At 37.7% G+C, this 22,278-nt stretch overlaps 6 protein-coding genes, 1 long non-coding RNA gene and 1 pseudogene across 8 annotated transcripts in view; 3 read left to right on the forward strand and 5 right to left on the reverse strand.

The window, feature by feature from the left end:
* LOC104736715 (F-box/kelch-repeat protein At5g26960) overlaps positions 1-3,205 on the reverse strand; it is a 4,710-nt gene extending 1,505 nt beyond the window's left edge. The window contains exon 1 of the mRNA XM_010456758.2: positions 3,044-3,205. The gene's annotated coding sequence lies outside the window, so the exon portion shown is untranslated. The remainder of the gene's footprint in view (positions 1-3,043) is intronic.
* Positions 3-1,387, forward strand: LOC104738232 (exonuclease DPD1, chloroplastic/mitochondrial-like; the record flags this gene model as incomplete). The annotated part of the gene is made up of 3 exons (XM_010458439.1): positions 3-448; positions 592-797; positions 932-1,387. Coding segments are annotated over 3 exons (873 nt in total), but the record flags the coding sequence as incomplete, so codon positions are not given.
* Positions 1,690-3,060, reverse strand: LOC104738233 (F-box/kelch-repeat protein At5g26960-like). The gene is made up of 2 exons (XM_010458440.2): positions 2,763-3,060; positions 1,690-2,658 (listed from the first exon to the last, which is right to left on the reverse strand). The coding sequence occupies exons 1-2, from the start codon at positions 3,019-3,021 to the stop codon at positions 1,985-1,987; spliced, it is 933 nt and encodes a 310-aa protein (XP_010456742.2). The 5' UTR covers positions 3,022-3,060; the 3' UTR covers positions 1,690-1,984.
* Positions 3,486-5,872, reverse strand: LOC104736717 (syntaxin-41). Of its 2 annotated transcripts, none has more exons than XM_010456765.2 (8): positions 5,384-5,872; positions 4,957-5,233; positions 4,750-4,839; positions 4,423-4,494; positions 4,252-4,326; positions 4,076-4,141; positions 3,905-3,985; positions 3,486-3,816 (listed from the first exon to the last, which is right to left on the reverse strand). In XM_010456765.2, exons 1-8 carry the CDS (start codon positions 5,581-5,583, stop codon positions 3,709-3,711), a joined length of 969 nt encoding a protein of 322 aa, XP_010455067.1. In that variant the 5' UTR covers positions 5,584-5,872; the 3' UTR covers positions 3,486-3,708. The 2 variants fall into 2 exon arrangements, with proteins under 2 accessions (XP_010455067.1, XP_010455068.1); XM_010456766.2 differs by having other exon boundaries at positions 5,413-5,504.
* On the forward strand, positions 6,100-8,896 carry LOC104736718 (protein DEHYDRATION-INDUCED 19 homolog 6-like). Its single transcript, XM_010456767.2, has 5 exons — positions 6,100-6,398; positions 7,203-7,345; positions 7,582-7,659; positions 7,760-8,022; positions 8,513-8,896. Exons 1-5 carry the CDS (start codon positions 6,323-6,325, stop codon positions 8,619-8,621), a joined length of 669 nt encoding a protein of 222 aa, XP_010455069.1. The 5' UTR covers positions 6,100-6,322; the 3' UTR covers positions 8,622-8,896.
* On the reverse strand, positions 9,010-9,592 carry LOC104736719. Its single transcript, XR_759621.2, has 2 exons — positions 9,445-9,592; positions 9,010-9,346 (listed from the first exon to the last, which is right to left on the reverse strand). It is a non-coding gene; the product is annotated as an uncharacterized LOC104736719 (long non-coding RNA).
* Positions 12,428-17,698, forward strand: LOC104736720 (kinesin-like protein KIN-14G). Its single transcript, XM_010456768.1, has 19 exons — positions 12,428-12,780; positions 13,016-13,182; positions 13,263-13,397; positions 13,476-13,691; positions 13,784-13,855; positions 14,078-14,146; positions 14,268-14,468; positions 14,604-14,685; positions 14,785-14,880; positions 14,972-15,148; positions 15,239-15,345; positions 15,468-15,646; positions 15,744-15,905; positions 15,993-16,246; positions 16,335-16,498; positions 16,623-16,817; positions 16,931-17,145; positions 17,224-17,427; positions 17,517-17,698. The coding sequence occupies exons 1-19, from the start codon at positions 12,654-12,656 to the stop codon at positions 17,629-17,631; spliced, it is 2,937 nt and encodes a 978-aa protein (XP_010455070.1). The 5' UTR covers positions 12,428-12,653; the 3' UTR covers positions 17,632-17,698.
* On the reverse strand, positions 20,362-21,183 carry LOC104738234 (annotated as a pseudogene).

The following is a 22,278-nucleotide window of genomic DNA, read 5'->3' on the forward strand; positions in this document are numbered from 1 at the left end:
AGAACAGCTCAAGCCTGAAGCTGCTTGATGTTAGAGCTTCTTCGGTTGATGGTAAAGCCAGATGGGTCAGACGAAACGTGAGTACAACTACACAAGGTAGTAGAAGCAACAACACTAAGAGCAGTGTGTTGGGAGGAACAATTCCTGTAACCAGGATTATAGATGAAGAGAGCAGGACCAAGATACAGCAGCAGCCTTTTGGAAATCTTCAGCAACGGCTTTCCCAAGACAAAGATCTGCCTAAACTCCTCACGGTTATAGTCTCTGATCTTGAGACAACCGGCTTTAATAGAACGAAGGAGCGGATAATTGAAATTGCAGCACAGGATTTAGCTGGTGGTGAGAACAGCACATTTCAGACTCTCGTCAACCCGGGATATGTTCCTGTAACTAACACACATATCCACGGAATCAGGAATGATATGGTTCGTCGACCCGAGGTTCCAAGGTATACCATTTGTCTGTAGATAAAATGGCATCATGTAGAGTTATTTTTTCCAGTTCAGTACTCTTTGAATTTGTGTGATTAGTTTTGTTTATATGCTTGTGTGGCTTCCATTGGATCAAACTAATGAACGTTTTGCGTTGTAGGATGGAAGACCTGATACCCATATTTCTGCGGTATGTTGAGAGTCGACAGAAGCCTGGAGGCTATGTGATGTTAGTTGCACACAATGGAAAGTCATTTGACTTCCAGTTTTTGATCAATGAGTTTAACCGTTGTTCTTTCGAGATTCCTCATAATTGGTTGTTACTCGACTCGCTCCCACTCGGCAGAGAGCACATGAAAATTATAGGTAACATACCTAAAATCCCTTTGCTTCTATTTCACTGAGATGCATATAATAAAGCCTGTATGGTCTTGTTTTGTATCTTAGTTGGTTAAACTGAATACTCTAAACCTAAAGAGAACAAACATGTTTTCTTGCAGACCCAACAGTAAAGCCAAAAGCAGGATTAGAAGTTCTTGCAGAACACTATAGTCTTACAAGGGATGGTGACGCTCACAGAGCCATGTCAGATGTTTTACTCCTATCTCAGGTGTTCCAGAAACTCACCATTGATCTCAAGCTCTCCGTTTCTGATCTCGTTCTCCGCTCTCACACTGCATCCGATATCGCGACTGCCATGGCCAAGAACAAGAAGGCCTGAGACATTTTTAGACAGCTAGCTAAGCTTCTTTTGGGATATTCATCTCTCATTCTATTATCAAATGTATTCTCTGCAATTATGTAACCAATTATTTAATTTGATTCTAAAATCAATCAACCTAAATAAAAAGATGTAACTTTTTATACAGGACCCAAAACCACAATCCTTGTAAGAAAGATTAGTTGTTTAACTTTGTCAAAAGGAATCCAGAGGTATCAATCAATGGTGTGTGGAAGGAACAGTTTACACATAGTGTATAGGTATTGTTTCCTTTATGTCATCTTTTGAATCATGTTTCTTTTCACTCAGAATCCGGCATCTAGAAGCATGACTGACTTATCACTATCAAGATCATACTGTGTGAAGCTTTGAAATGGGATGAACATTCAACAAAATCAAATTTATGCTTTCTCTTTGGTCAGAAGGGATTGACTTGTTTATTTCTTCATAGTTACACATTTTTCTTGTGCATTTGGGTTCTAAGGAGAACATAGTCCAACAAGCTGAAACATATGTCCTGATTTGAAAACAACATCATAAATAATTGTTTTGTGAATTTAATTTGTTAATGTAGTAGTAATTGATTACTCTCTCTCCAAATTAAAATTAAGAATACACACAATTAATCTAAAGTTCAAATCCAAAGAGATAAAAAGTTTTGTTTCTCTCTATTGGGAAAGCAAAAGAGCCAATAAGGTCACTGAGAGCCCAAGACGCTGTATGCTTTTCATGAGTAAACATGTGCACCAATCCAATAATGAGTTTGTTTTTGTCCACTTTAATATATCCCGCGTACGTTAGCCTTATTAATCCTGCGCCGTTGTCTCCACTCTTACCACTCCACACACGCACATGCGGCGCGTGTAATCATCTCCGGTAGATCCGCCGCTCTTCTCCACTCTCCATCCACCGTATCGTACATCAACACAAGGCTCTCTCTCAGCCCTCGCTCACTCCTCCCACTTCGCCGGAGCAAATCGTCAATGCATCCCACCACCTGTACCACCGCCACTTTATCTTCCACTCCAACACAGCTAAACCTCACCGTTCCGTCTAACCGCACTTGAGCCGGCAACGGCGGACTTTTCAGCCTCCGCCATTCTCCGAACCCGCTGTTACCGCCGCGACGACGCGCGTCAAATCGCCAGAACGAAAGCTCCACGGCGTGGCTGCTTAACACGTACACATATCCAACCGCCGCACACGCCGCCACAACACATCCACCGCCAGGAACGGAACGACTCCTCAACCACTGACGCGATTCCACATCGAAAAGATCCATAGAGCTAGCGTAAGCACGCGCCGCAACCGCGCGTGAAGTCTCATTCCCAATTTTCAAACCACCGATGACATAAAAAACTCCGTCAACAGCTGCTCCGATGCAACCGTATCTCTTCCTCGCCGATTGAGTCACAACTTCCCACCGATTCAACTCAGGATCGTACTCTTCAACCGCGGCCGCGACTTCCGAACCACCGNCCAGACCAGGGATGACGGTCCACGGAACTTAGCTCTTCTGTGAAAGAGAAGTTGTTCCGATCACAAGAATATTTCCTTAAGAATTAAGAGTAACAGCATGATGAAACAGAGGATGACAAGCACAGACGCACACTTCACCATCCCTCCATGTCTCTGTGTTCGCTCTGCCTGTGAAGTTTTATGCACTTTGCTTTTAATTAAATTTGGNATCGAAGAGGAAGGGACTCTGGAGATACATTCGAGGAGCAAATCGTCAGGTAGAGAAGCTATCGTTGTAGAAAGATTCGCCGACGGTTGGTGAATCGGAACGAGTGATTTGGCGTCGGAGGGATTTGGTAAACAAGATTTCATCAGCCATGAGAAGTGCCGAGAGTTGCAATGCTCTGACATCAGAGAGGATAGAATTAGATATCTTCTGAGATTCTCTTTAGAAATAAACAAAATAAAAATGTTGTGTATGAGAGTCACTGAGAATTTGACCCCTGAGAGAGAGAGAGAGAGGGAAGTGTCATTTAAGAAAGTAACATACACACATGTTTATACAACTCTACTTAACTTGTGTTTATGGGTTATCTACTAAAGTACTAACCCTCTTTTAATTTAATTGATGAAGTTTTCTTTTAACTACAATTTTTTTTTTGTAATTTGAGTTAGGTACTAAATCCGTTGGCGATGCAGTTAAAATTATAGAGCTAAGGTAACATTTGGGAAAATGTGGAATTTGACTTGTTTTCTTATTGTTGATAACCCATCAAATTATGACCTTGACCATGGTCACTACTCTGCAAAGGATCTTCAGTAATGTAAATGCAAATGCAAAAGAAGTCGAAACCAACGCCATCAGGCATCAAGGAAGAACATAAACTGTCTCTTTTTTTCTTCTTTTTTTTTCGTTTCTTAATAACATCTCGGACACTGTTTTCATATCCGTACAGAAACAACCGCAAGAAGAAAATATACGATGTCAGGGTCTAAAGAATGAAAGAATTACGGATCAAACTTTTCTTATTGATCTAACCAGACCAGGGATGACGGTCCACGGAACTTAGCTCTTCTGTGAAAGAGAAGTTGTTCCGATCACAAGAATATTTCCTTAAGAATTAAGAGTAACAGCATGATGAAACAGAGGATGACAAGCACAGACGCACACTTCACCATCCCTCCATGTCTCTGTGTTCGCTCTGCCTGTGAAGTTTTATGCACTTTGCTTTTAATTAAATTTGGGACAACCATATGATTGGCCATTAATGTTGAAGAGAGTACACAATTTTACCTTCTGCAGTTGTTTGAGGCCATCTTCAACAGTAGTAGCGACGTTTTCAATATTATAGTCTATCCGATCAACTATTGTACCCTGCAGCGAAACCGGTTGTTTTGAGTTTGTTTTCCAAAGGAAGTAGACTCAAGAGCAAGACAAAGAGAACATGGGCTCAAGTAGTTTTACCTGATCTATCACAAGTGCAGAAAGATCTTTCATGATTTGAGCAAGGTCGTTTACTGATTCTACAACCTGGACAATGATACAGAACAAGAACAAGAAAATAGATTATGCTTGATTGTATAAGAAAAAAAACCATCGGTGAGCAAATAACAACAACGAACACAGACTAAAGCACTAGCCTGTTGTATCTCTTTCTCCCTCTCTACGGATACTTCCTCGCTTTTTTTAATCTTAGACATCTGATGCTCATTTAACTAAAAAGAATTGGAGAATATATTTCATCAATAAAGAAGTACATAAGAAACGGATGGCTATGAATCGAAAGAATGAAACAAATAAAGGAGTCAAACCATATCGCCAAAATCATCTTCTTCAGGTCTATATCTGTTTCTGCTCAGATTCATCTCTAAATCTACCCCATCCTGATAAATGATAATACATTTCAAGTCAAACAAAGCTTCTTGAGAGGACATAATTATATAATTGTCCCATAATTTGAAAATATACAAGTCTCAAAAGAATCTATCATCCATGTAAAAAAGTTTTATTAGGTTGCAGCATCGACGAAACACAAACAAAAACTCCGACAAACAATAAATTGCAACATCACAACGTTTCTGGCATCAGAATTGACCAGAACGTTAATAGTTACAACTAAATAGCTACTAGCATCATACCTCTTTTTGCTGTCTCAAGCGTTTCAAATAGGTTGATTGTTTCTTGCGGAGCTCCATAGAAAGAAGTTGGAGATCAGTGGCAAGAGATCGCTGTTTATATAACAACACAAAAGAATTAAGCTCAGATGGCTATAACAATGTTGCCCAAAAAAAAGAGGCAAACCCTTTAAACATATGTATGTCAGTGCCCATCAAGTCAAAGACTACCTGCACGTTTTTCCTAACATTAGAATCTTCAGAAGGTCCAGCTGCAGAAAGCCTCTGAAGTTGCTTCTCAGACTTTTTCAATAGAAAAGTGATCTCTTGTGTCAAAGACTCAATATTATGTTGATCTTCTTTACCATCTCCAAACGACGGCATTAACGCCTTGGCATGAGCCTTTCCCAACTCAGCCATTTTAGTCCTCGCACGCTGTATGTTCACAGAGATCTCTTCAGAGACATCAACCCAAGCTGGTGGTAATCCCACTGTTATCGCACCTTTACTGAGATACAAGTAAGAAAAAAAAAAAAGCTCCGTAAACTACTAATGAACCAGCTCTGTGATCCTCAAGCTCAAGCATCTAAGCTTAACATACGATTAGCAAAACCCTAACTGATCAATTACTTAAACATTTTCACCGGCAAAAGAGTACCTCGAATTCCCAGGATCTTCGGTACTAACAGGAGCGTAAGAGCGATTCGGATTCATTAAAGATGTGCTCGCCATCTCTATAACTGGACCAACGCCGGATCGTGTTCCCGTCAATGAAGATGATGACGACAATGGAGCTCGAACGCTCCTCAGAGAGTTCCTATACTTCCTGAACAACAACGTACGATTCCTCGTCGCCATGATTGATTGCCAAATTAGAATCGAAATCCCTAGAATCTCAATTTAAACATCCAAATTTCGAAATTAAGCAATTAGAGATGATCAGAGCTTCGTCTCCGATTTGAAAAGCTATAGATCTGACCACGATCGCGGCTTCATCATCGAGCAAGAGAATAAATAAAAACACGAATTGTGGCGCCTAAATTGGGACACCGACGGCGACCGGCGTGATCAACAAAACTTTTCCGATGAGGTTTTCAACTATTATTTTCCCAAAATTAATTAAAAAATCTCTGTTTAGTTCTTCTCTAATTGTATCACACCAACTTACCAAAAAGTAAACGAATAACACGTAAGTGTATAGTTAACAGCATGACGTTTCCATATTTCAAATTGGAAATACACGGCGGGTAAAAAGGATTAAAACGGCATGCATTCGTGCGAGCTGCTGAAAGCGAGAGATTTTAAAAAAGGTAATTAAGTTTTTTTTTTTCGTAATTAAAAAACAAAGAGTTGTAAATGTAATATAAACTCATCTCGTCCTAATGTCTCTCTCACTCTCTCTCTTTCTCTATCCAAAGAATTAAAAACAAAGAAAAGCCATTTAAAGAAGAAACAACAAAACGCAGAATCGTCGTCGTCGTCGTCTCCGTCTTTGCATTTCGCCGGAATATTTTGATTCTTGAATCGGAATATCTGTGTTTTCTTTATCCCGATTTGTATTTTGTAATAGTTTTTGTAGAGAAATAAAAAAGAGGAAATGGATTCTGATTCTTGGAGTGATCGTCTCGCATCGGCTTCAAGAAGATATCAGCTCGATTTCTTATCTCGATCTGGTGAGTTGAAAAAAAAAAAGAAAAAAAGAATTTGGATATGTTCTTTGTCAATTAATCTTGATTTGAGATTTGATTTGGTTGTCTTCTTAAAATTTAATGTCTATATGTTTAATGCCGAAACCAATGATTCTAGTGCTCAATTTGTTTTCTTTTAATTTGATCGATAAGGATCTCGAGGTTGAGGTTGAATGAGAGAGATTGACATTTGTTACTGTTCTTTTTTGCTGACTTATTTTCCTACAAAATGAAACAAAGACTTGATGTGTTTGGTCTGAATATCGAAACGGAGATTTTTGTTGATGATGTTGAAATGGTAGAGGATGGAAAGAAAGAAATTATAAAAAAGAAGTTTCTGTCTTTTGAGGCATTTTACTCATCTGTGTGGGGCTTTGAAGGATTGATTAAGCGTGTGTGTTTTGTTTATACGAAGAGTTTGTGTTTTGGTTTTTTGGTATCGTCAACTTGTCTTAAAGTTGGAATCTTGAATCTTGATGATTCTTGTTTGACCAACAAGAAGAATATACAAAAACTTTCTTGTTGGGTAAAACGTTTTCCAAGCTTAGTTTTTTTCATCTCAAACGTAAACATCTTTGCCAGGAAAGTTTTATCATGATCTTGATGTTCCTTTTAAACCCCATTTCTTACATTTTGTATTTTGTAACTAAGAGGATGGAAATGGAACGCGTTTTTAGTATTCCCATTTTATTTTTTTTGTACTTGTAGCATTTCAGAATGTGCTCTTTGCATCGTTGTTTTGTGGTATTTGACTAGGACTTTTCTTGTTTTTATCTTTCTAAAACGCAGACAATTTCTTGGGATTTGAGGAGATAGAGGGAGAAGATGACTTCAGGGAGGAGTATGCTTGCCCCTTCTGCTCAGACTATTTTGATATCGTGTCTCTTTGCTGCCACATTGATGAAGATCATCCTATGGACGCCAAAAATGGGGTAACTATTACCTCAATACTAAACAGTTACCAAAGTCTATTTATTGTTTCATCACATATTCACATGATTCTTGGTAGATTGGGTTTGTTAGTCGTTTCTCATCTTGGATGTAAGATTAGAATTTCATCGTAATAGGATTGGAATTGCCACTCAGTGTGCCTCACAGAATAAATCAAGTAGATGTGTTTTCGATTCAGCGTTTAAATCATGGAGACGTGACATATTTTTCATTGTAGGTATGTCCCGTTTGTGCGGTGAAAGTGAGCTCTGATATGATTGCTCATATAACACTTCAACATGCAAATATGTTCAAGATATCCTTTTTTTTCTTCTTCCTTCAACTAGTTTTAACGATCAGTTACTTTTGTGATTTGTCTAAAGAGTTGTGTTTTCATTTCCTTAACGAAATATTACGTGACACGGAAAAGAAAAACAAGAAGAGGTGGGGCTCAGTCCATGCTATCAATCTTGAAGAGGGAGTTTCCTGATGGAAATTTTCAGAGCCTATTTCAAGGATCGTCGCGTGCGGTACCTTCTTCTTCTGCCAGTATAGCTGCTGATCCTTTGCTGTCTTCGTTCATTTCACCAATGGCTGATGACTTTTTCATTTCTGAGTCAAGTCTATGTGCAGAAACAAGTTCTGCCAAGAAAATATCGAACCAGAGTTTGCCTGAAAGGTATGCTTCCTCATTCTCATTATGATTACAAATCTGCGAATGAACCTTCATAGAGTTTAGTCGATCCTTTATTACCATAAGCATAAAGCTCTTGTGATTTGCCCTTTTCTTTGCCATTTTGTAGTAAAATTTCATAATTTGGATATCAATGAAATCTCACAAACATAGTTTTTATGAGCCTTCATAGAACTTAGTTGATTCCTTATTACCAAAAGCATAATGCTATTGTGATAGCCCTTTTCTTTACCATTCTTGTTAGTTGAAATCTTACGTTTCTAGTAAGTTGTGGAGATTATGCCTAACATCTAGAATCTAGATGCTTAGTCATTGCATAATCCCACAAACTTAATTTTGATGAGCCTTCATGAAGTTTTGTTGATCCCTTGTTTTACCACTAACCTAAAGCTCTTGTGATATTTTTTGTTGTTGTGGGAAACACAAACCGTAGAAGTTTCTCTGATGATTCTTTTCTTGGTCCAAAATTTTATAGGAATGTTGAGAAGCAGTCTCTTTCAGCAGAGGATCACAGAGAGAAGTTGAAACAGAGCGAGTTCGTTCAAGGGATTCTGAGCTCTATGATTCTTGACGACAACTTATAAAGAGACATATTTCCGATTACCTCTCTACGATTAGATCATTCAACGATTGGAAAATGTAACGGCTTTGTTGTGTTATTTATCGCAACAAGTGAGTTGGGAGGGGGGAAAGGGTTTGGGAATAAGCAGAATAATGTTAAAGAGAGACATGATAATGAGTACTATTAATTAACTTATGAAACACATATTTGCTCTAATGAAACACTCGAATTGTGTCTGTAGACTGTATGTCTTAGAAAAGTCAAAAAAAAAAATGTATGTATGATCATATTTGCACTTGAGATCTTTTTCAGTTTGCTCCAGATTTTACTTTGGTGTTTTGTTTCAAGTTTGTATGTTTTAATATAAAGTGCACATTAACAAACTATTAGATCTTTTTAATGCAAGCAAAAGCAAAAACTGTGTTTAGCAAACGACGATACACACATCATTTTAAAATTGGAGATAAGCCAACATTTTAAAAGATATAAGATTGATACTAGGAATTGTAGAGCTTTACCCCGAAGGGAGCTCTTCCAGAAATTCTCGAAGGCCAAAGACAAGCAAAGGCCTAGGAGGGGGTTTGGAAATAGTTTTCAACCAGCAATAGACGCGCCTCGGTTAGAACCTCATTAGCTGCGTCATTGCCCCAAGCGCAAAGATGGTTTTTACATAACGAGAGCCTCCTTCTTTTATAGTCACACAATACCCATCAACTTTATATGTGCTTCCGATGTGGGACTCTGGTCCTGAACAACAACAAAAAAAACATTTTTCTTGTCAAATTACGTTGACAAGAAGAATAAAAGTCATGAAGATCAAATAAGCATTAAAAGATTAGGACTACATATGGTAGGGGCTGCGCGAACGCAAACCCCCTCTGCCACAAATAATGACGCAAGCTCTTCCTCTTGGGAAGACCTTAAGCTTAGCACCCCACGATATGTGCAATGTGGTCACTAGCCTAGGCCACTCGTCTTCATGATCGCGAGTTGACCCCGTCCAGGTAAGTAATTTTTTCGTTCCATCTGCTTCTCTATTTATACTCCTGTTTCCCCAGTCATTACATTGGGTCCGAGCGATGTGGGATAATTTGATGTTAACACATCCTGCCGTGTGAAGTTCCTGGTTTCTAACAACGTGCTGTTTTCTCGAAACTGCATAAATTTTTGTGTTTTCAACATGGGCCGATAAGTCTAGGCCCAATTATTGTATGGTTGTTCTTTATTTGTTTAGTCGTTTGTTTCCCATATTGATCAAACTTTTAGTGCTCTTATATAGTTGTATATACTTATATGCATTTGTTGATCTCCTGACTCTACGACAACATAACATCTAGTAGACACTTTTTAAACACGTAGCCGAATCTAGTTAAATGACATGTATCCGCATTAAAGCTAAATTACCCCACAAAACGTTATGCCAAAATGAAAGAAGCATAACCATAGATTTCTTGTTCATACCCATAAATTAGAAAATCAACAGAGTTTTTATAGATTTGTGAGTTTTAAAATCATATGATCGATTGATATAAGAAACTCTTTAGAAAACATGAAAGGAGTAGTGTATTGCAGTATTGGCCTATTCCCTCTAAAGTCTAGACACATTTTTAGTCTCATAATTTCTTTGGATCAGAGACTATAACATTTTAATTAGTCTAATTGCAAGCCCCTTTACGAAAAAAAAAATGTTAATTAGTCCTTCTCCCCAATAGCAAAAGTCGAACTTGAAACCTTGAAACACACTTCATTTGAAAGGTCCAATCGAACCTAAGATCTTGATATAGCACATTTTTTTTGTAAACATTATTCAACTAATTGATTTTAAAGACCCATCTGGCCATCTATTATTTTTCCAGCAATTATAAGTGTAGAAAATAGCAAATTTTACAATCCAATAATCTATAACCTTACTAGCAATAATCTACAACTATAACAATTAAGATAAGATACTTGGTTGCTATCACTACAATCGCTGTTATGTTACCACAACATCTATTCAAGGCCGAAGTGTTTAGGTCGGGAGAGACAGTAGACCTTGTTTGCTATTTAAAATGTTCCAATCCCATTGATAAAGTAGACACTTGAGGACCCAGTCCAAAGGCTTACCAAATCAAAAGTGTTTTTTCAAGTACATCAAATCATTATCACCTTAACCTCTTTTGTCGTCTACCATTTATCCGATCTTTAATAATTATGTTAAGCATTGTTATTATCTATGCTTTTTATATATCTTATTATCTGTATACTTCAATCCAAATAGCCCTATACATTATATAACATAGTATTGATCTCATATCGATATATTTTATTTGACAATTTAAAGAAGGGATTGTGTTAGGATTCACTAATGTGGTTTTGTTTGTATAGCCTCTTTGTTTCCGAGAATTAGTTGATAAAACCACTCAATTAGTTTATGAGTAGTTTTTGACAAGAAAAGAAGAAGAAGTAGTAGGATTAATAATTAAAAGTAGATGCTATAGGTTTCAATTTTTAAAAATTTCTAACTTTAATGATAACATTTTGAAAATTGGATATTTTATTTTATTTATAAAAATATATTAAAATCCATTATAATTTTTCAATATTCAAATGTACTTTTTTTAAAAAGTATTTGGGTATGCAAATGTTTTATAATTCTTTTAACTTCGATAACGCCGAATATCAATAAAATGTTTAATTATTTAGTTGATAACACTAGATTTTATAAGTTTTAAATTTCATTTTAAATATCTCGATATGCAGAAAATGTGCTTTTAACTTTGATAACATTGAACATCAAACTATTAGCTGGATAACAATAGATTTTAGAAGTTTTAAACTAAATTACTGATATAAACTTACATTAATGTTATATATGTTTGGATTCATGGTGTATTCATATCATAATTCATAGACTAATAAGTAACACCGTTAGATATCTAAACAGAGATAAACATGTCATTAGTGCAAGGGATGTTTGGTCTGTGTTTCCTACTAATTAGGAAGCAAAATGATATGATTTCGTCCACTTAGAAGTTTTAAACAACTTTATTAAAAAAAAGTTCTTCCCCAAAAAGCTAATAACTGCCTCAACTATTTAAAACTATCACGTAAGTGTCCTAATTGTTACAAATTTAGTAATAAACGGTCCCATTTCAGAGGCAATAATCAATTGATTATTATTAAGATCCATTGAATTGGACCACCCAAAATCATACACACACGTACCATACACACTCATTAATACTTTACCTGCATACTATATCTAAGGCTAAGCAAAGCTATACTTTTACAGGTTGGTGTGTTCACTGTGTTCGGCGAAAGGCTCCTGTTCATTTCTAAAAGTTGGTACTTAGATTTCTGTATCTTCAATGTCAATAAAGAGACAATGATTATTTATTTTTCTAAAAGAGAGGATGATAATAAGATTATATTATCCCCAACTAGCTTAAATTTTAACACCATTATCTATTCAGAGATCATGAGTGAAAAAAAGAAAACAAAATTTTGTCGATTTATGGGGAGATGACATGTAGTTAAATAGTGGAAAACTGATTTTTAGTTCTAAAAAGTTGAAAAAAGAGAAAAAAAAATGTGGGAGGTTCAGAAATTGATGTTTGCTTTTGTGAACTGAAAACTTTTTGTGTATGCCAGCATGTTTCTGATTCAAAAATTATATATATACCAATATAACAGCATGTTTCTGACTCCAAATTATTGTATTTATTGGTTTGTAAATTATATTATCAAACAAAAAAAAAGAGAATTACATAATAGCCGAAGAAGAAAGAAATTAAATTATAATAATGAAACGAAGCTGGGACGTTTGGAGTCAGGTTCGGAGCGTATTTCGCCACCTTTGCCAAATCTCACGAGAGAGAGAGAAGAGAGAAAGTGAGGGAAAAATATTGCATTTCAAAACACCTTTTTTCTCGCTTCTTCTTCCTCTTCCTCCCGTTGCTTTCTTCTTCATCCTTTTATAAACAAACACACACCACCGGAAAATTCTCTGTATCTCATAAAACAAAAAACAAAACAAAATTCACCAAATCTCTCTCTCTCTCTCTTTGTGTCGATGGCGGCGGAGATGAACAACAATGATCTATCCTTCTCCGTAGTATCGATCGTTGAAGATGTTCTTCAACAGCATAGTACCCGATCAAGCGACGTCGGTTTGGTTTCCCGCAAAGTTGAAGAATCTTGTGAGTCTTTTTTTTTTTTTTTTTGTTAGATTTTAGATCCTTTTCAATATCGTTCAATTCTGGGTTTCAACTAGTTATTTTGATGAGCTTGGATCAATTCTTTTTTTTTTTTTTTTTAATTTTAATTTTGGTGAAAATTAGGTTTTTTTTTTTTTTAATTATATGAAAATTAGGTTTTGTTGTTAGTCTGAAGAAAGTTTTATAATTATTTTTTTTCTGGTTATGTAAAAAAAAGCTATAAGAAGATATGAAGCTGCTGGGTGGCTTAGAGAAATGGTTGGAGTTTCCAGTGGTAAAGATTTCCCAGCTGAGCCTTCTGAAGAAGATTTTAGGCTTGGGTTGCGAAGTGGGATTGTTCTTTGTAATGTTCTTAACAAAGTTAATCCTGGCTCAGTGTCTAAGGTAAAGTTTTATTTATGGGTGTTGATGTATCTGTTGATGGAGATGAAGGATTAGGCTCAACTTTTTGCTCTGCTTTACAGGTTGTTGAAGCGCCTGATGATGTTGCGGATGGAGCTGCACTCTCAGCTTTCCAGTACTTTGAAAACATCAGGAACTTTTTAGTTGCTATTGAGGATATGGGTTTGCCTTCATTTGAGGCTTCAGATATGGAGAAGGTATGTAGAAACTAGTTTGATTTAACAAGATACAGATGTGTAGCTTTTTTTCTTGATTGATTTGTTATTTTTTTCTAGGGAGGCAAGTCTGTAAGGATAGTGAACTGCATTCTTGCTCTGAAATCTTACAGTGAGTGGAAACTCAAAGGTGAAAATGGTCCATGGAGGTATGGATCCAACATGAAGAATAACTTTGGTTTGAGAAAACCATTCCTGAGGAAAAATTCTGAGCCCTTCATGAGTTCCATTTCAAGAACTGATCAACCTGATGTTGGGCAAGATCTTTGTGACAAAGTAAGTGGATAAAATTCATGCATGGTGGAAATGTTTGTTTCTATAGCAGTGGATTGTGTGAGGTTGTTCACTATACTGTTTAATTTTTGCAGGGAGATTCTAGATCCATAAATGGGCTTGTTCGGTCATTCATTGCAGACAGAAAGCATGACGATATTCCAAATGTAACCAACTCAAAAACTCTGCCTTTATAGTTCTTTTTGCAGTTCCCTTTCTTAATGAAAGCTTCGCATTGGTCTGTATAATATGAATTGAAACGCTTCATATTAAAAAACTGATCTTTATTTATCACCATTCGTAGGCTCAGTAATTGTTAGCAAGACTAGTACTAGACACCATTTCGAAAACACTTATTGAGAAATCTAACTTCTTTTCCTACTTTTCAGGTTGTAGAGTCTGTATTGAACAGAGTTATGGAAGAAGTCCACCAGCGGTTATCAATCCACAATGAAATGGTGTGGGCAAGTGAAGTCAATTATACTGTTATTTTCTTTGGAGTGAACACGTACAGTCAGTCTGAGGTTTTGATTGATCTGGCTCATTGATGCACTGAAACTGGATTTCAATTTTGTTCAGATGAAACCAAGTTCAAAACCTATTCCAGAAGATGTATCATCCTGTGAGACAGTGGTCCGGTCTCAGCAGTGTGATGCAAGAGAAGATGAGGAAGCAGAAGAAACCAGTCCGTCCCAGGTTGTAGAAGAAAAGTTTCAAAGGACACATTTTGAACATTACGAAGAACAAGAGATTCTTCGGAATCAACAAAAACACATCCAGGTAAGTTCCATTTTCTATGGCACTGGAGGATCTAACAACCATATCATGAAAGTGGTTTCTTATTCTATCTTCCATGCTCAGTATAGCAATCACAAGTTAAAAGGGAATTTAAGCATTGGTTTTTCTTGTTTACAGGAGTTGAAGCAAACCTTAAACACTACAAAAGCGGGAATGCAGTTACTGCAGATGAAGTATCAAGAAGATTTCTTTCACCTAGGTGTCAACTCAGATCATGTTCTTGCTATCTTCTTGTTGAGGCCTCAATTTTCAATCAGTAAATATTTAATTAGTCATCGTTTTGGGTTTGGTCACACAGGCAAGCATTTAAATGGTTTAGCTTATGCGGCCACGGGATACAAAAGGGTTCTTGAAGAAAACCGCAAACTGTACAATCTAGTGCAGGATCTAAAAGGTAACTTTATTTGTGTTACTCATACTTTCAGGATCTTGAATCACAAAGACAGTTCCTATAACCTGCGTACCTCACACTTGGTAATGTATAGGAAACATACGGGTGTACTGCCGGGTCAGGCCTTTCATGCCTGGGCAACCAACTGACTTGAGTGCTGTGGAACACATAGAAGAAGGGACCATCACGATCAGAGTGCCATCAAAGTATGGGAAAGCAGGGAATAAACCATTTATGTTCAACAAAGTCTTTGGTCCTTCTGCAACACAAGGTTAGAAAGGCTTTGAAGTTTATGTCCCTGTAATGTTTAGTTTGTTTCGCTGTGAATATAACATTAGGGAATGGATCCATTGTTCTTCAGAGGAAGTGTTTTCAGACATGCAGCCTTTGGTACGGTCAGTTCTTGATGGCTACAATGTCTGCATCTTTGCTTATGGCCAAACCGGGTCAGGGAAAACTTTTACCATGGTTAGAACTACTTTACTTGTCTTTCCAATCTTTTTAAGATGACTAGATTGTTTTGATTTGATATTATGGCTTTAGTTTGTCTTTATACAACACCAAATTCCTAATTTTCCTAACTACTCTAGACAGGGCCTAAGGAGCTGACTGAAGAAAGCCTAGGTGTAAACTACAGGGCACTGGCAGATCTGTTTCTTCTATCAAATCAAAGAAAAGACACGACCAGCTACGAAATTTCAGTTCAGATGCTGGAGATTTACAACGAGCAAGTCAGAGATCTTCTTGCAACTGATGGCCAGACTAAAAGATATCCTTTGTGTTAATAATATAGGTTTGACTGTTGTCTTCATCTTTTAGAAACTCTGAGATACTTCGATTTTGTTTGTTCCTTAATTCTTGATTACGTTAGAGATCAGAAACAACTCTCAAAATGGAATTAATGTGCCGGAAGCAAGTTTAGTGCCTGTCTCATCGACGGATGACGTTATACATCTGATGGATCTGGGACAAACGAACCGTGCAGTGAGCTCTACAGCTATGAATGATAGAAGTAGTCGATCCCACAGGTTTGTTGTGCTTTATATTCTTCTATTTTATTATGAGTACTCTCTTGCATAATTCGTTCTAACTCCAATTTTTCTTTTCTTTGGCAGTTGTGTAACTGTTCATGTTCAAGGCAGAGACCTCACATCTGGTACTATCCTACATGGTTCTATGCATCTGGTTGATCTTGCAGGGAGTGAGAGAGTAGACAAGTCTGAGGTGACTGGAGACAGACTGAAGGAGGCTCAGCACATCAACAAATCCCTCTCGGCTCTTGGAGATGTCATCTCCTCGCTTTCCCAGAAGACTTCTCATGTGCCTTACAGAAATAGTAAACTCACTCAGCTTCTGCAGGACTCCCTCGGTGAAATTCTCGAAACCATCTTACCTTGTTGCATTTTGTGTCTGTACATGGACTTGAATCTTATACAACAAATTTTCTACATTATCAGGAGGATCAGCCAAGACGCTTATGTTTGTCCACATAAGTCCAGAAGCTGACACTCTCGGAGAAACTATTAGCACTCTGAAGTTTGCTGAACGAGTGGGAAGTGTTGAGCTAGGCGCTGCTCGTGTGAACAAAGATAACTCAGAGGTTAAGGAGCTTAAAGAACAGGTTCGTAAACCATACACCATGACTAGAATGTGGTTGTCCTACATACTCATTTGCTGTTTTCGTTCATTCTCGCCATAAGTGTATATCATATCACTAATCTGCTACTGTTCTTGGGGGTTCTTAGATTGCTAATCTTAAGATGGCTCTAGTGAGGAAAGGAAATGGTAATGATGCACAACCAACCACTATACCAACCAACCGTGAGAGAATATCGAGAAGAAGATCACTTGAAACTCCTACTATTCGACCCAAATTACCTACTATGGGAAACACATCAAGCAACAGTAAGCCCCAGATCATGGATCTAAGTGGACCAGAGGTATGCTCTGCCTTCTTTCATGAGCAACAAATGCTGCTGATTTAAACTAACTAGAATTTATAAATTTATGTCATTTGTGTATAAATGTAATATACCCTGTGAAACATATGCAGGCTTTTAGCGACTCTACTGCATCTTCAAGAAGACACAGCTTAGATATCCATGAGCTTATGAAATCTTCTTCTCCGGCTTGGCCGAGGCAATCACTCGAGGATAGAGAATCTAAGTCAGGGGAGTGGATCGATAAGCACGAAGAACTAATTCAAGATCATAATCCGAATTCTGCTGAGCAGTTTTACCAGTCAATGGTCCCTCAACAACATTCACTGTAAGTAACTCACATTACATTTTATACTTTACTGTATGTAACTCTTCATCTTCTTAATCTTGATCTTTCAAACGACAGAAATGGTGGGAAACAAGATTTCGAAGTGCAGAGTATTACGGATAACGAATCTGATGAAGCCACAGCAAGCGATTGCTCAGATTCCGATTTGCTGTGGCGATTGAGCGTTCAAGTGAATGTTCCCAGAGTTTCTAATGTCCAAAACTCAGCAAACCCCAAACCAAAGAAAATTCAGCCAAGAACTGCCAAACTCTCAGAAACTAGGTAAAAAAATATATATAATTTTACAAGTGTTTGCAGCTAATTTTATCGATTTAATTGGGAGCTTTTGTCTTTTTTTTTGCTTGTGACAGAAGCTTAATTCCATCGCTGATCCCAGCACCAAGCAAGAGACTTCCTAACACAGTAAATTCGCAGCCGCAGCGACCAACCAGAGATGGGAAACGCAGACTGAGTTTAGGCACATGAACATGTTTTCTCACCAGTTTTGTAAAGAGTTTTTAAAGGAAGGAGACAAAAAGATTTGTTATTTGTATATTGCGAGAGCTTTCTCTGTTTTGGCCACTCTTATTGTGTCATTATGATAAAATCTCAAATTTGTTGCATTGAGTGTACAAAGAAGGATTCCTTATTATACAATCTTCTTTTGGATATTAAAAGTATGTGTATGCATATGTACTTTAATTTTAATAATTACTTGAACAATCAAATGTAGCAAAAATGGGAGAAAAATTACAAAGAATCCTTGTGATTTTGTAAAGCAACTATAAAGATCAATATGCTTTTGAAATAAAATGGCGCATACATAATCCTACACTGGGCTACCTAGAATAGTGTTGGCAATTGCAGAGTGTTTTGTTTTAAGGAATAATAAAAGGGCAAACGTTTAACTCTCTGATTTACCAAACCAACTTTGATATTTATTTTAGTATTCATACTTAGGAAAACATACAATTCAAAGGATGATAACAAAAATTGTCGACTTCTAACAAACCCTAAATAGGCCACAAGAAGAGACTTTTTGCTAACAGAGTTAAACTCATAAACTAACTTCATAATCCTATATAATAAAAAACAAAAAAAAACGTTGACCTAGTCAAAGACCTAATTCAGTTGTAATAAGAGAACATCTTTGGATCAGCAAAAGACGACAGAGTCTGATTCCTCCATTCCGCAAACTGATCAAAGTGGATAATGTAAAGGAGAGACATAGAATAGGGTCATAAATATAATTAGATAGTGCTAAAACCCTTATGTACATGACTATATATACTGTATCATATTCTCTCAATAAGATGATTTATTCATTTTCCCACATGGTATCAGAGCAGTAATTTCCTGAGACCTAAAACCCTAAATTTTTCCTCTCGCCGCTTCTCTTCTCCTCTCCTTCTTTCTCCTTTCTTCTCACATAAGCCTTGCTGCTGCACACGTCTCTCGTAGTCATGTCTACAAACTCGAGTGAAGACCCCAGCCCCTCAGAATCTCCACCCCATGAAAACAAGAGCCAAAAACCATATCAAAAAGCCAAAACAAAAGTTTAGTCTCCACACCTCCAAACCTCCGACAATACCAACAACCGTCGCACAAGCCCTAAAAGACCCCAATTGGCGCAATGCAATGATGGAAGAATACAATGCTCAGATGCGGAATCATACTTGGGACATGTCCGATCCTAGCACAGCCAAGAACGTGATCTCTTGTAAGTGGATTTTCACCCTAAAATATTGCCCTGATGGCTCTATTGATAGGTACAAGGCTCGTTTGGTGGCTCGCGGTTTCAACCAACGGTATGGTCTCGATTACTCAGAGACGTTCAGTCCCGTAATCAAATCAACCACAATACGAGCAGTCCTTGAAGTGGCGGTCAAGCGGAATTGGGAAATCAATCAAGTTGATATAAACAACGCGTTCTTACAAGGAACGCTACATGATGAGGTCTATGTCACTCAGCCACCGGGATTCATTGATAAGGATAGACCACATCATGTGTGCCGGCTTCGCAAGTCACTATACGGTCTTAAGCAAGCACCAAGGGCGTGGTATCAAGAACTACGTACATTCCTTCTTCAATCCGAGTTCAAAGCTTCTCTTGCTGATGCATCCCTTTTCATTTACAAGAATTCTGGTCACTGTGTTTACGTCCTTGTGTACGTAGATGACGTTATCATTGCTGGTGAACAATTTATGGTTGATGCGTTTAATAAGTCTCTGGCAGCTCGTTTTTCACTCAAGGACCTCGGACCCATCAACTACTTCTTGGGCATCGAAGCTACTCGTACCACCGCTGGTCTTCACTTAATGCAGAGGAAGTATATCATGGACCTCTTAGCAAAGACGAATATGATCAATGCTCATCCGGTTCCAACCCCCATGACTCAAAAACCGCTCACGCTATACTCGGGAACACCACTTGCTAATGCCTCTGACTATCGTATGGTCATTGGCATCCTCCAATATTTATCTTTTACGCGACCCGACATTGCCTTTGTGGTAAACCGCTTATCTCAGTTCATGCACAAACCAACAACTGAGCACTGGCAGGTGGCTAAGCGAGTTCTCCGATATCTTGTGGGCACACCAACACTTGGGATCTTCCTTCGTCGCAATGCCCCTCTGTCCCTCCATGCTTTCTCCGATGCTGACTGGGGTTGTGATAAAGGTACGTATCGATCAACTAATGCGTATATTGTCTATTTGGGAGGGAGTCCTATCTCCTGGTCATCAAAGAAACAACGCAGCGTCTCGCGGTCATCTACAGAGGCCGAATACCGCGCGGTTGCTAACATTGTATCCGAACTAAGATGGATCTGCTCCTTACTCACTGAAATGGGTGTACTACTGCCCTCTGCTCCGGTGATTTATTGTGACAATGTAGGGGCTATGTATCTCTGTGTCAATCCAGTATTTCACTCCAAAATGAAACATGTTGCACTCGACTATCACTTTGTACGGGAACACATTCAGATAGGCATGCTTCGCGTCACACATGTGCACATCGCTGATCAGCTTGCCGATGCTTTAACCAAACCGTTACATGGACCACGTTTCACAGAACTTAACAATAAGATTGGAGTCAAGCAACTGCCTCCATCTTGAGGGGGCGTGTAAAGGAGAGACATAGAATAGGGTCATAAATGTAATTAGATAGTGCTAAAACCCTTATGTACATGACTATATATACTGTATCATATTCTCTCAATAAGATGATTTATTCACTTTCCCACAGATAATTGGTGGGGTTTGTGTCTGCATCATCTGAGGAGGAAACACCATGGGAAGATCAGAGTCGTTACTTCTTAGACAAAGTCCTTGTGCCCCAAGTGAAGCCGTACTCATCGATGGGTCAAAGGTAGAAATAGAGTGAGGGAGTTGACAGAAGCTACCGTTGTCATGGTTATAGAGAAAGACTGAAACTTTGCTCTGATGTTGTTGAGTCAATGATGGCGTTGATAGGTCTTGCTCTGTTTTTGACACACCGCTCATCAATGATGGGTCTGTTGTGAAGAAGCGGGCGGAAGACACCACAGGGTTCTGATTGGGTTATGTCTGGTTCTGTAACGGAAGAAGCTTATCTTGTAACACCCGCAAAGAACTCTCTAACGAAGCCTCCATCTCCAATACTTTCTCTTAGAATTTGTTGTCCTTGTTATCAAAAGATGTCTTCTTGTCTTTGAGGGTCTTCCTATTCAGAAACAGAGAAAGGTTTGAGCTTTTCTTGCATCTCTCTCTATCGTTTAATTTGCTGAATCTCTCCGCCATGTCTCGAACCTTGGATTGATCTTCCGGCCATGTCTTGACGAGTTCTCCGTCACGGTCGTAGTATATAACACAGACTTCGATATCGCATAGGATTGAAAGCTCGGAGGCTTTCTTAAACATGGTCTGTTCTCTCAAAGAAAGATTTGTTATCTTCTTTGATACGGAAGAGAGCGAGGTTTGTTTCTTGAAACATCTTTGGTTTCTCACCGACAACAATTTCGTTGTTTTGTCCTTCGTCAACATTGAAGAAGAAGCCATTGTACGTTTGTTTGTTTACAGAGAGAAAAAGGTAAAAGAAGAAGCTTTACTTTCTTGACAGAGAGAAAATAATAACAATCTTTGAGAATTAGGGTAAAATACAACACGGTTGAGGGTTATTATATAGAATTTGATTTCCATATTTCCATAATTATAATTTCAATAGAATTAGATTTCCATATTTGAGGTTTAATCTTTCTTTTTTTTGAAGTGTATTTCCATACACGTTTATTAATCTAACGGTTGGAAATTTTTCCAGTAATTGTAGTTTTCCTTTTTTCATTTTTCGTAACTGAATTAGATCCGAAAGACTCGACTCAGCTTGGACCATTATAAACTGTTATAAGTGGTTCTGTTCTTCCATAAGAAAAGATTATGATGGGCAAAATTACAAAATACTCATGATCCATCTAGCCATAAAAACGATTTCATGTTCATGAACTAGAATCAGAATAAGAATATGTTTAACAGGGCAAAAAGGCAACTTTGTAGGCAGTCTTGATATATGGAGACAAGTTATGCCTTATGGATACCCCCAAGAAGATACATGCAGAAAAGATTCAAGTAAATGAAAACATTGCTATGCCTACGATCACACTCAAGACAACTCATTTCAGTAGCCCTAGCCTGTATTTGTGACTGTATTTGAGTATGAGTTTCCTCTGCAAAATCAGAATCCATAATGATCTGAGTAAATAAGAGAATTGAAGAATCGAGCCAACAAATCAAAACATATGATGGTGTGGTTCACCAAACCTATTATAACATGTTTCATGAAAGGAAAGATGTCTTAAGTGAGTGACAGGAAACAATGAAACTCTCAATTAACATCCTAAGCTGAAACAAGAGCATATAACAGAGAACTATAGGTACCCAAAAAGTTCAAGAACTCATCTTTTTGATTTGATTCACGTTTTTCTAGCTAAAGCATGAACATCTACTACTTTTTCGACATACTAACACGTTACTTTTTTCAGTGTTCCTTTAAGAGCCTTACCCATACGGATGCCACCTGGAACCATGGCAAAAACATCACCAGGAGCAGTGTTTTTGTTTGCTGCAATATGTACTGATTCTAATACTTTTTCCACTCTT

This window comes from Camelina sativa, chromosome 13, assembly GCF_000633955.1.
Source record: "Camelina sativa cultivar DH55 chromosome 13, Cs, whole genome shotgun sequence".
NCBI classification, from domain to species: domain Eukaryota; kingdom Viridiplantae; phylum Streptophyta; class Magnoliopsida; order Brassicales; family Brassicaceae; genus Camelina; species Camelina sativa.

Coding starts and splice junctions, on each gene's coding strand:
- LOC104736717 (XM_010456765.2), bottom strand. CDS start 5,583: ATGGCGACGAGGAATCGTACGTTGTTGTTCAGGAAGTATAGGAACTCT. Junction 4,840..4,956: donor ATGTTAGGAAAAACGTGCAG/GTAGTCTTTGAC, acceptor TTATATAAACAG/CGATCTCTTGCCACTGATCT. Junction 4,327..4,422: donor AAGATGATTTTGGCGATATG/GTTTGACTCCTT, acceptor AATTCTTTTTAG/TTAAATGAGCATCAGATGTC.
- LOC104736718 (XM_010456767.2), top strand. CDS start 6,323: ATGGATTCTGATTCTTGGAGTGATCGTCTCGCATCGGCTTCAAGAAGA. Junction 7,660..7,759: donor AACATGCAAATATGTTCAAG/ATATCCTTTTTT, acceptor ACGAAATATTAC/GTGACACGGAAAAGAAAAAC. Junction 8,023..8,512: donor AACCAGAGTTTGCCTGAAAG/GTATGCTTCCTC, acceptor AAAATTTTATAG/GAATGTTGAGAAGCAGTCTC.
- LOC104736720 (XM_010456768.1), top strand. CDS start 12,654: ATGGCGGCGGAGATGAACAACAATGATCTATCCTTCTCCGTAGTATCG. Junction 12,781..13,015: donor CCGCAAAGTTGAAGAATCTT/GTGAGTCTTTTT, acceptor TGTAAAAAAAAG/CTATAAGAAGATATGAAGCT. Junction 14,469..14,603: donor ATCAACAAAAACACATCCAG/GTAAGTTCCATT, acceptor TCTTGTTTACAG/GAGTTGAAGCAAACCTTAAA.